At 37.5% G+C, this 13433-nt stretch overlaps 1 protein-coding gene across 2 annotated transcripts in view; it reads left to right on the plus strand.

Moving 5' to 3' along the window:
- The window catches only part of PPARGC1A (peroxisome proliferator-activated receptor gamma, coactivator 1 alpha), a 681573-nt gene extending 677547 nt beyond the window's left edge, over window positions 1-4026 (plus strand). Inside the window, exons 14-15 of one of the 2 annotated variants that reach the window (XM_011935659.1) lie at window positions 141-467; window positions 1115-4026. In XM_011935659.1, the coding sequence (XP_011791049.1) occupies window positions 141-244 (104 nt within the window). In that variant the 3' untranslated portion in view covers window positions 245-467; window positions 1115-4026. Of the gene's footprint in view, window positions 1-140 lie in introns of both variants that reach the window. The other variant, XM_011935660.1, reaches the window with a different exon arrangement.
- Window positions 4027-13433: the final 9407 nt, after the last annotated feature.

Genomic DNA, 13433 nt, shown 5'->3' on the forward strand with positions numbered 1-13433 from the left:
ATCCAACAAAATCCAGACATTGTTTTCTAAAGTATATTGATTGTAAGAGTTGTTATCAAATCCGGTAGTCTTGAATTGGAATGATTGAGTTAATGGCCATCAGCAAAGGGTGTGTCTAAACTGGCTTTTGTTTCTTTCAGATTCAAACTCAGATGACTTTGACCCTGCTTCCACCAAGAGCAAGTATGACTCTCTGGATTTTGATAGTTTACTGAAAGAAGCTCAGAGAAGCTTGCGCAGGTAACATGTTCCCTAGCTGAGGATGACAGAGGGATGGCGAATACCTCATGGGACAGCGCGTCCTTCCCTAAAGACTATTGCAAGTCATACTTAGGAATTTCTCCTACTTTACACTCTCTGTACAAAAAACAAAACAAAACAACAACAATACAACAAGAACAACAACAACAACAATAACAACAATGGTTTACATGAACACAGCTGCTGAAGAGGCAAGAGACAGAATGATATCCAGTAAGCACATGTTTATTCATGGGTGTCAGCTTTGCTTTTCCTGGAGTCTCTTGGTGATGGAGTGTGCGTGTGTGCATGTATGTGTGTGTATATGTATGTGTATGGTGTGTGTGCTTGGTTTAGGGGAAGTATGTGTGGGTACATGTGAGGACTGGGGGCACCTGACCAGAATGTGCAAGGGCAAACCATTTCAAATGGCAGCAGTTCCATGAAGACACACTTAAAACCTAGAACTTCAAAATGTTCATATTCTATTCAAAAGGAAAATAAAATATATATATATATATATATAAAAATTAAAAAGGAAAGAAAACTAACAACCAATCAACCAACCAACCACAAACCACCCTAAAATGACAGCTGCTGATGTCTGGGCATCAGCCTTTGTACTCTGTTTTTTTAAGAAAGTGCAGAATCAACTTGAAGCAAGCTTTCTCTCGTAACTTAATGATTATATGACAATCCTGAAGAAACCACAGGTTCCATAGAACTAATATCCTGTCTCTCTCTCTCTCTCTTTTTTTTTTTTTCCTTTTTCCTTTTGCCATGGAATCTGGGTGGGAGAGGATACTGCGGGCACCAGAATGCTAAAGTTTCCTAACATTTTGAAGTTTCTGTAGTTCATCCTTAATCCTGACACCCATGTAAATGTCCAAAATGTTGATCTTCCACTGCAAATTTCAAAAGCCTTGTCAATGGTCAAGCGTGCAGCTTGTTCAGCGGTTCTTTCTGAGGAGCGGACACCGGGTTACAATACTAATGAGAGTTGGGTAGAACTCTCTGAGATGTGTTCAGATAGTGTAATTGCTACATTCTCTGATGTAGTTAAGTATTTACAGATGTTAAATGGAGTATTTTTATTTTATGTATATACTATACAACAATGTTCTTTTTTGTTACAGCTATGCACTGTAAATGCAGCCTTCTTTTCAAAACTGCTAAATTTTTCTTAATCAAGAATATTCAAATGTAATTATGAGGTGAAACAATTATTGTACACTAACATATTTAGAAGCTGAACTTACTGCTTATATATATTTGATTGTAAAAACAAAAAGACAGTGTGTGTGTCTGTTGAGTGCAACAAGAGCAAAATGATGCTTTCCGCACATCCATCCCTTAGGTGAGCTTCAATCTAAGCATCTTGTCAAGAAATATCCTAGTCCCCTAAAGGTATTAACCACTTCCGCGATATTTTTCCACATTTTCTTGTCGCTTGTTTTTCTTTGAAGTTTTATACACTGGATTTGTTAGGGGAATGAAATTTTCTCATCTAAAATTTTTCTAGAAGATATCATGATTTTATGTAAAGTCTCTCAATGGGTAACCATTAAGAAATGTTTTTATTTTCTCTATCAACAGTAGTTTTGAAACTAGAAGTCAAAAATCTTTTTAAAATGCTGTTTTGTTTTAATTTTTGTGATTTTAATTTGATACAAAATGCTGAGGTAATAATTACAGTATGATTTTTACAATAATTAATGTGTGTCTGAAGACTATCTTTGAAGCCAGTATTTCTTTCCCTTGGCAGAGTATGACGATGGTATTTATCTGTATTTTTTACAGTTATGCATCCTGTATAAATACTGATATTTCATTCCTTTGTTTACTAAAGAGACATATTTATCAGTTGCAGATAGCCTATTTATTATAAATTATGAGATGATGAAAATAATAAAGCCAGTGGAAATTTTCTACCTAGGATGCATGACAATTGTCAGGTTGGAGTGTAAGTGCTTCATTTGGGAAATTCAGCTTTTGCAGAAGCAGTGTTTCTACTTGCACTAGCATGGCCTCTGACGTGACCATGATGTTGTTCTTGATGACATTGCTTCTGCTAAATTCAATAAAAACTTCAGAAAAACCTCCATTTTGAGCATCAGGATTTCATCTGAGTGTGGAGTCCCTGGAATGGAATTCAGTAACGTTTGGAGTGTGTATTCAAGTTTCTAAATTGAGATTCGATTACTGTTTGGCTGACATGACTTTTCTGGAAGACATGATACACCTACTACTTAATTGTTCTTTTCCTTTCTCTCACCCAACACAATCTTATAAGATGGATTTCACCCCCAGGCCAATGCAGCTAATTTTGATAGCTGCATTCATTTATCACCAGCATATTGTGTTCTGAGTGAATCCACTGTTTGTCCTGTCGGATGCTTGCTTGATTTTTTGGCTTCTTATTTCTAAGTAGATAGAAAGCAATAAAAATACTATGAAATAAAAGAACTTGTTCACAGGTTCTGCGTTACAACAGTAACACATCTTTAATCCGCCTAATTCTTGTTGTTCTGTAGGTTAAATGCAGATATTTTAACTCTGTGTGAACGCCAAACTAAAGTTTACAGTCTTTCTTTCTGAATTTTGAGTATCTTCTGTTGTAGAATAATAATAAAAAGACTATTAAGAGCAATAAATTATTTTTAAGAAATCGATATTTAGTAAATCCTATTATGTGTTCAAGGACCACATGTGTTCTCTATTTTGCCTTTAAATTTTTGTGATCCAATTTTAAATACATTCTCCTTTTTGCCCTGGATTGTTGACATGAGTGGAATACTTGGTTTCTTTTCTTATCAAAAGACAGCACTACACATATATTGAAGATTAATTTATCCCCCCCCGCAACCCGGCCTGACCAATATTGTTACCATGAAGATAGTTTTCCTCAATGGACTTCAAATTGCATCTAAAATTAGTGGAGCTTTTGTATCTTCTGCAGACACTGTGGGTAGCCCATCAAAATGTAAGCTGTGCTCCTCTCATTTTTATTTTTATTTTTTTGGGAGAGAATATTTCAAATGAACATGTGCACCCCATCATCACTGAAGGCAAATTTCAGCATAGATCTCTAGGATTTTTAGATGACCGTGGGCCATTGCCTTCATGCCGTGGTAAGTACCACATCTACAATTTTGGTAACCGAACTGGTGCTTTAGTAATGTGGGTTTTTTTCTTTTTTAAAAGAGATGTAGCAGAATAATTCTTCCAGTGCAACAAAATCAATTTTTTGCTAAACGACTCCGAGAACAACAGTTGGGCTGTCAACATTCAGAGCAGCAGAGAGGGAACTTTGCACTATTGGGGTATGATGTTTGGGTCAGTTGAAAAAAGGAAACCTTTTCATGCCTTTAGATGTGAGCTTCCAGTAGGTAATGATTATGTGTCCTTTCTTGATGGCTGTAATGAGAACTTCAATCACTGTAGTCTAAGACCTGATCTATAGATGACCTAGAATAGCCATGTACTATAATGTGATGATTCTAAATTTGTACCTATGTGACAGACATTTTCAATAATGTGAACTGCTGATTTGATGGAGCTACTTTAAGATTTGTAGGTGAAAGTGTAATACTGTTGGTTGAACTATGCTGAAGAGGGAAAGTGAGCGATTAGTTGAGCCCTTGCCGGGCCTTTTTTCCACCTGCCAATTCTACATGTATTGTTGTGGTTTTATTCATTGTATGAAAATTCCTGTGATTTTTTTTAAATGTGCAGTACACATCAGCCTCACTGAGCTAATAAAGGGAAACGAATGTTTCAAATCTACTCCTGCTTTTCTTATTTATCGTAACCAAACTCCTGGCATGTTTCTCAGATCAGTACCCATTACTCGCTTATTATTATTCTATTTCCTCTCTGGCTCTCTCTCCCTTTCTCCCTGCTTTTCCATATTCATGAATGCATTTCAGCTGTAAGGTAACGTGCACCTTCTGTATCTTGTCTTTTTCTAAACGGCAAAGGCAGACGCAGTGGTTTCTATAACGAACGTTCAGAGGTGAAAAATGACATGGGATTTTATGAAATGGATTAGCTCTATTTTTGCACTTAACCCTGGGAAGTGTGTATTTTTAAGTACAAGCTCTTTCCCCTAGGAAAAAACTCACTGAATATTCAGCATAGAAAGAGATGTTGTTGTAGATGGACTGAATATTTCTCGAAGACTTGTAACAGGATGCAGTTCCCCATCATCTGGAAGTCATCGAGTTGGTTAAATATGGGATGAGCTGATAGCTGAAGACACATCGTGCTGTCAGGATGTCCATTGTGGCTGGTGGATGATGGTGGTCCTAATGACAGAGAATGCCCTTGCTCAATTTCAAATGGTTGTTCCCATTCCCAACCATTTGCGTTGCAAGATTCAACATATGCAACATTGGGGAAAGGTAGCTAAATTATATTCCAGCATTTCCATCTCCTAGAGAGAAAAAAAAGTGTTTGTAAATATTGGAAATGTGATAAGCGCTATCAGAAGTGCATTGAAATCTGCTAAGTAATGTAAGAAACACTCCCCATGGATTGTTTTATACCAATATAAAATTCATCAATTATTTTATGGAAATGGAAAATAAAAACCTACCATTATCTTACCTAAATATTGAATTTATCTGCCACTGTGGATACCAAGCACTCCTGAGTTTCAATGGATAAGTATCAGTTCCGGACTTGTCTTCTATTGATGCTTAAATTGCATAAGGCATTTTTAATCTGGTTGGAACCAGCAAGGACATTAGAACTCTTCCCTAAATGGTTAACTTTTTACCCTACCAAATCTTTTGCGGGCAGAGAGAAAATGAGGGATTCTCTGAAGCAGTATTAGTAGCTGCTAGTTTGGTCCTGGAATATGCTGATTTAGATAAAGGATTTATTTCATATTGTCCTCAAAACATTGAATCACTTTCATTCTTGTTGATACTAATGGCAAAATAATTATTAAAACCAAAATTGGGCTGACAAAAATAAATCAACATTTGATATAGCTTTTTTTAAAAAGAAGATTGTCTCAATTCAAAAGTCCTCCAAACCAAATCTGTCTAAACTATATACAATATGATAATTGAGTTGAAATTCTTTTTTTTAGCATTGCTGATTTTCTCTTCTTTGTAGGGTTATTTAACTAATCATTGGATATAATTTACAGCCCTAATATCATTACTATACTGACTCGACAGTAGTGTTACTAGCTACACAGTTGTAACTCAGTATTAATTATAGAATATTTTAACTAAAACATTCCATTTGCAATGTTTATATTAATCTTATATTTTGCAATTTTCATTGCTACTCCTTGTTTTCTAACACACTACACTCCATTATAAATCAATCTTTGTACTTTATCAAATGGAAGACAGTAATAAAGAAGGTCACAACTCATAGAAGAGTTCCTTGGAGGTTTGTAACATCATGATTTAAATCTCAGAAAGATTTAATCAAAAGCTGAATTAATCCCTGGGGGAAAAGATGGTATATAGATTCTATTGATGGACACAAAGCAGCCTATTTCTTTTCACTGGTCTCTGTTAGCATGCTGGGGGAAAGAAACACAGATTTTCTGTGAGAAGGAAAATAAGATTTTCTTGGTAGGGGAAGGATAGTATGAAATAACCTTTATGTTATGTTTCCTCCCTTCCATTCAAAATGGCCCATTTTTATTTTTCACTTACTGGGGCGTTATCTGTTCTCCTAGTGCATGGAGAATGTTAAATGTTCTCCACCCCCATGTTTCCCTCATTATATTCCATGTGATTCCAGTAACTATGCAGAGTCCCAAAAGCTCCACTCTAGTCAAGCATGTGGAATGTGGGGTCACATGGGCTGGTTTCCAGGTCTCTTCTGTTGTAATCAGGTGACTGCCCTTGGGCGAATTCTCAGCACTGGGGACACTGGAAACTTGTAGAAGAAATGATTATGAAATGTGAGTATTTTGAAGACCAGGACCAGGTTCGACTGAAAAGCCTTAATATTGTTCCATGACTAGGATGTAGGCTAAAGGCAAGAGGCCACCACCTTCCCACATGACTCTTTTCTGTCCATAATTACAGAGGAATGTGACCATATTCTGTTTAGCTCAAAACCCATTACTTACCATTAGCTGACTTATAAAGGGGCAGAGTGAAATTAATTAAATGAAAAGAGTAAGAGAACTTTTAGAGGAGAAAACCAAATGATCCTATAATATTTTCATGATTAAATTAAATGAATGTAATTATACATGCGCATATGCACACCAATGCATTATTATAATCAAGGACCTTAAAATATTGTATCGTTTCAAATTTATGCATATAGCACTTACTGAAGGCAAGTAGCTAGTGTGATACTTGAATTTGCATATTGACCATTTTCATATATTTTCATATATTAATTTCTAGTAGGAAGAAGCTGAATTATTAGGAAAAATCCTGGGGTGATTTAGAAAAAATATTGTGCTTCTGCTCGTTTTTGAACATCAGGGGCACTTAGCAACATTATCTTTTTTTTTTTTTCCACATAGTTTTCTGTGATGGATTTTCAACAAGATGACATCCAAGTGAAAGCCAAAATTAAATGGGAAGGAAAGAATGTTAAGTGGTAAAATCCTAAATAGCTTATTAGACTACTTAATTGGAGGGAATTTATTTTTTGCTGCTGTTAGGAACTCTAGAGTCAAGCTTCTCTTTAACAATACTAATTGATAGAAAAAAAGTGGCTATAGTAATACAGTTACCACAAAATGCCCTCCGGCAGGTCATTTAAGGAAATTCGCAGGTACTTTCCTTTGATGGACGTTGGTGTTGTTGAAAATCAAATCCTGTCTTCATTCGTATCATTGCTTTCTCACTTCATTTCCAAGCTGGTCCCTTGCTTATTCCTATCATAGCTTCACAGTGCGCTTGAAAGACTGACTTAATTCTTAAAAGAAAATTAGGCCGTGCTTGTTCTTAGTTTAACCATCTAGCAGGTTTTCAGCTTGATCACTATACCCTTTAATCAGATGTATGACTAATGTTTCATAGTGCTTAGAAGTATTGCCCTCTGTAAGCACTTCCCTATTTGTTGGCAGGAATGTGCATACACTGTCACAAAATGATGATTAATTACTCTCCTTCCTAGAGAAGGGTAAGTTAGTGAGCTGGTCACACGGCGTGTGATGGAGCCGTGCTACTTTCATGTCAGGCAATTTAATGACCAAGTGCACCACATGGCGTCATTCTCCTCCACTTATCTGTTTACTTGGGAAAAGCATCCTGGTACTGATTCAACGAGCTGCCTTTTCCAGGGTCAACAATCTGACTTGCAGTTCAGACTGTCCAACAGGAAAACAATTGAACAGAAAGCAAAGATTGGAGTTCACCATCCATTGTTTGGCTTCAGTATTTGGAGGGTGGGAAGTACCTATGTGTTGGGCTGACATTTTCGCATTTCCAGTGGCAGGGGCGGTGGCATTCAAAGGGAGTGCCAATGTGTGCACCTGATGAATGAAATAATTCATAGACAGCTCATAAGAGTTTCTTTGTCACATAGTGCCAGATTCCCATTGAGCCACTGTGTGCCATGGCATGCCAAGGCAAAAACTAAGACCAAAAAGGTCACCTGAAGGAAAGAGAAGGAATAAATAGAAGGTTAACCAAACACATTTGAATTTCAGGAAGGAAGCAAGGTTTGGACAGAGATTTCACATGGTTTCTTATTTGCCTTGTATGCCAACTCATTCCATGAGATTATATAAACAAAAGAGGCAATTGTGCAGCTAGGCTGTAGAATTGTGAAGAAAGGAATGAACCTCACATACTGTTTCTATATGTGGGGCTAGTTCTGTGTCATATAGACAGCCACTGGCCTTTGACTAAAATCCTGTGTACTTCCTGGCTACCACACTGATGGAAGACCCTTGAGGATTTCTCCATAGCTAGGCTTTTGGATAGAACTTTTAAGCTTTAATTTTGTGGAATGATAAAAAGATAATCCCTACATTCATACAATACAAAGAGCTCTTTAGATTTCAATAATGCATTGAGGAGGCCCCCATTTTCTTCTCATTGTTTCAGTTCTACCATCTCAAAGTAGCCATTTCCAGCAAGGAACCTTCACCGACTTTTAGCATTCTGAAGGTTAAACTCAAGCCCCCTCAAAAGTCATATCTGCTATATTTCATGGAGACATAACTTCATGGCACTGCAATAATTTAAAGACATTATTTGCTTGTTTTTGCTGTCTTAAAAACATAGCTTTATCAGCTCCATTTAGAAACTTGATCAACTTGGAGACTCCCTTTCCTAGAATCAGCGCTTAGTGACACACATGGTCATCCTGTATCCCAGCAATTGGACTTCAGGTAATGATGTTGTTCAATATGACCCCTTAACATCCTCATTTTAAAATCAGAGAAATCTTCCTGTACTGGTAAGAAAGCAAATATGAAAAGCTGCCCTCCATTTGAAAGTCCAGTGAATTCAGGATGTGATTAAAACAGTGAAGATAATGACAAAGATGATGGTGGTATTAGCTAACATTTATTGTGGATTTATCTTTTAGTCACTTTACTTAGCCGTTTACATGAATTTTCTTCATTAATCCTCCTAAACAAACCGTAAGGTAGGTATACAACTCTTCCCGTTTTATTGAGGGAATGGAGGGTTAAGGTAGCTGAAAAACTGCCCAGATTTGGGCAAAGTCCAGTCGGTCTTAAAACTTATTTTTGAAACTGTTGTGCTGTATATAATGCTTCTAGGAATAAAATATTAATGTTCAAAAGAAAAAAATTCTGTTAGAGGTAATTAATTGTTAAAATTTCTGTACTTTTGTTACTACCGTCTGACTGAAGTCAAACTCTGCATGTATTGCATTCATCATTCTACATTGATCGAATTCCTCCAACATACTAGAAACTCCACATCTAGTTGGCAGTGTAGTAAGAAAAAATTAAAATGTATATTTTATAATAGCTTCAGTAGGACACTCTCACCAGAATCCTTATTGTGTCTATCTATGTATCTGTTTATCTATCTATCTTCTATCATCTGTCTATCTACCATCTATTTATCCATCTGTTTATCTGTCTATCTGTCCATCTACCTACATATATTGCATTTTGTGGAAAGTATATTGCTATAAAACCAATGTCTATGAGGGTTGAGGTCAGAGATTCTCATACTTAATGGGCAGGAATGACCTAATGCTCTGATTCCAAGGTGTACAATCTGACTTATAAGCACTGATAACCAACTTTACAAAGAGGTAGAAACCCCTTCCATAGGTTAAAATGGATTTGGAGGTATAAAATGGTATATTCTTACCACTGAGAAATTAAATCACAAAAATAATGAAATTTAAGAGCTCATAGGTTTTTTCAAGCACTATTAAGTTTCCGGGCCGGGCGCAGGAGCTCATACTTGTATCCCAGCACTTTGGACTGAGGCAGGGGGATCACTTGAGGTCAGGAGTTCAAGACCAGCCTGGCCAACATGGTGAAACTCCAGCTATACTAAAAATATATATATATATAAATTAGCTAGGCATGGTTGTGTATGCGTGTAATCCCAGCTACTTAGGAGGTTAAGGCAGGAGAATTGCTTGAACCTGGGAGGTGGAGGTTGCCATGAGCTGAAATTTTGCCAATGCACCCCAGCCTGGGCAACAGAGTAAGACTCCATCTCAAATAAGCAAGTAAATAAATAAATAAATAAGTTTTCAATTTCGGGCTAATATAAAAAAAAACTTAAAAAAGAATCGATCCCTATTTTGCAGCCATTGGTAAACCAGTCATTTTCTCAGAAAATTTGTCTGTCCTGGAGACCACAAACCCTAGGTTATTTTGACTAAGGTTCATAGAATTCTGAAAATGAAAGTTCATAACCAACTTTTCTTCTTTCCCACTTCATAATCTTAACTGACCTCATGCTCACTGAGCATGGCTACTGGATTGGAGATGGGTCCCTAGTATTGCAATGTGAGAAACTGAGCCCCCCTTTCCAGAGATTCTTATACTATCCTCATACAAGCGATAGGCACGTGGAGAATCCACCTTTGGACCAAATGCTTCCTCATTTCTGTGATTACATTCATTGTTATGACACAGTGCTAGCTCAGATATCAGCTGTTCATGATGGAAGATCATCTTAAGATTTCTTAAATATGTTTATTTGGATTTCTCTCTGCAATGCTAACCTGTCTACAATTAAATCTTAGGATTACTGTAGACACTGATCGATAGACACTCAGTGTTCTAGTTTATGGATGACCCTTTGGGGGTAGTGTCTTTGCTGTACCTGGTATCACTTTAGGGAAAAGTGGGCTGAGTTTCTAACGTTGCAATACCAGAGGCCCATCTCCAATCCAGTGGTCATCCTCAGTCAGCATGAGGTCAGTTAAGATTATGAAGTGGGAAAGAAGGAAGGGTGATCATAAACTTTCATCTTCAGAATTCCATGAACCTTAATCAAAATAGCCTAGAGTTTGTGATCTCCAGGGCAGAAGAATTTTTTGAGAAATGACTGGTTTACCAATGACTGCGAAACAGGGACTGATTCTTTTTAAATGTTTCTAACTTTTAATTAGAAATCATTTCAAATAAACATAGAAGTGCATAAAATAATAGAATTGAGCCCCATGTATCTACTACCCAGATTTATGAGATGTTAATATTTTACTCAATATGCTTAAGATTGCTCTTAAATCACATAGCTATCCCCTTATTCTCCTTTCTTCCTCAGTAGCATTCTCTCCCCAATAGTTAGTATATGTTATGCCTACTCACTTTTTCCCTTTAACTACATTTCCATATATCCACAAGTGAGATGCAGTATTATTTTGTATCTTTTGACAATTTACATGTTTTTCTACTATAAGTGTTCTTGTACAATTTGGGAGTGGTGCCTTTCAATGCAAATGCAACTAGAGCAATTGAGCCTTGGTGTAAGCCAGAAGGAAATCCTTCTTTCCAGGTGTTTGGAGTTGCCTTAACAGCTGCTCAAAGTGTCTCAGCTAATCTTTCTTCGCTGCATTCCTGACATGCATCTTGGTTTCCTATTTATCACTGTGGCTCATGCTTAAGTGCATTTATGCAATAGCTTTAAAAGTCTTCGACCCTTGATCCACACCCTTCTCTTGCTTATTGAGTGGTTGTAAAGTTGATCCAAGGGAACTGGAGGTCATAAAATCACAGCAAAAGATGGAAACTCATACCTAGTTAATTTTTTAAGAGAATGGGTTCTTGGATTTTTCTTTTTTAAGTAAGAAATTTTTGCTACACTCCTCACCTTCCCACTCCCACATACCTCTGCATGGCCAGGCCCTGTCTAGAAAGGACATTGGGGAGCCCCAGGACTATAGAATTTATTTCTTGTAATAGTAACCAATTAAACTAGTTACCAGTTGGCGAGCATGTTCCAGCACTTAAGTTAATTGAACTGTTGCAAACGAAATATGATTCTAAATTGTTTCAGTATTCCAAATCACTTCATGCGTGCAGATAAAAATGAAAAGAATTATTAAATTGGTTTGGAATGTGCAAATCAAGCATACAGTGCGAACATTTAGATCTAGGAACTGATAACTGCAGTAGGTACCTTGAAAAACTTTGTGGCCTTTTTTTTCTTCTTCTTTTGCTGAGTTCTCCTTTAAATTCCCGGAACTGCTACTTGATGTGATAGTCAATGAATGGAAGTCAGGTGCAATCAGAAGGGGAACTGTTTGCATCAGTGTTCTGGGCAATTCTAGCAATTTGCCCAGAAAATAATCTCTTCATGATTCATTTCATGGGCCAGGTAAGAAAGGAATTGTTGAAAGGAGACTTAGCTTAATGGATGAAGTGTAGTCTTTTATTCTGGGAGAATCTGGCTAGAATTTGGTTTATAAGTCTGGAGGGTATAGTTCTCCTTGGGGTGGTGACCCTTCTGTACCTAGGGCCACTGCACATAGACAATGAGTGTCTAAATTCCAAAAGGAGTTGGTTTTGAGGAAAATCTCATGGCAAAGGATACTACTTTCCGGTCTCCACAGTCTCTTGCTCTTCATGTCTCCCCCATCACCCAACATATATGTAGATGATACTCTATTTCCATAGCTTTCTATTGCTGTGAATTTTCCAACCCTCTACATAGATCAGGTTGTTTGAGAGGTTTGGATGGGCTGTGAAGCTCTTGGCAGCTTAATGAGTCATCTTAAGTAACAAGTTAAACAAAATCCATGACAATTCTCACCCCTCTTCAAGGTTATTCCTTCCCCTCCCAAAGGGAACCTAAGAAAAAGCAGTGAAATGTGTCAGTTGATTTCATGCGTTCTTTTTGAGATGACAAAATAACTTGGGTTAGAACACAGGCTGCCATTGTTGTTGCAGTTACACTTCAAGTTGCCTGGCACCATACAACATTGGAACATAAACCACTGACAAAAACAAATTCATTTAGAATAAACTGAGTCAACACAAACAGCAGAGATATTAATGGACCAGTGAGGTGCATAACCAAAAGGAAGGCTCGGTCCTATTACAGTTTAGGCAGCTGTATCCATAATATGAGTTGAAAGGTTCAGAGTTGATATTCTTCCCCAAAACATTTTCTCCATGGCTTACCAATCATACTGGAAACCCAACATTTGTTAATTCATGTATTTTTAAATTAAGTTAAGAAAGATAATAAACTGTAGCCGTCATCAGTTCTAGCAAATCCTCATTTAGATCATTTTAAAAGGAGAGCTAAGGCTGGGCACGGGGGGTCATGCCTGTAATCCCAGCACTTTGGGAGGCCAAGATGGGTGGATCATGAGGTCAGGAGATCGAGACCATCCTGGCTGACATGGTGAACCCCTGTCTCTACCAAAAATACAAAAATGAAGAAAAAAAAATTAGCCACACGTCGTGGCACATGCCTGTAGTCCCAGCTACTGGGGAGGCTGAGGCAGGAGAATCTCTTGAACCAAGGAGGCAGAGGTTTCAGTGAGCCGAGGCAGGAGAATCACTTGAACCTAGGAGGCAGAGGTTGCAGTGAGCCTAGATTGCACCATTGCACTCCTGTCTGGGTGACAGAGGGAGACTCCGTCTCAAAAAAAAAAAAAAGAGAGAGAGCTGGTTGCATTAGGACAAAAGTGAGAGAAATAAGGACACCCAAGACCTCACTGCCCAGAGAAAGGCAGGAAGAAGTGACACTAGGTGCTCAGAGAAAGGACACATAGTGAGTGTGCCATCAATTTCACTATCA

Source organism: Colobus angolensis, unplaced genomic scaffold (assembly GCF_000951035.1).
Source record: "Colobus angolensis palliatus isolate OR3802 unplaced genomic scaffold, Cang.pa_1.0 Scaffold146, whole genome shotgun sequence".
Lineage (NCBI taxonomy): Eukaryota > Metazoa > Chordata > Mammalia > Primates > Cercopithecidae > Colobus > Colobus angolensis.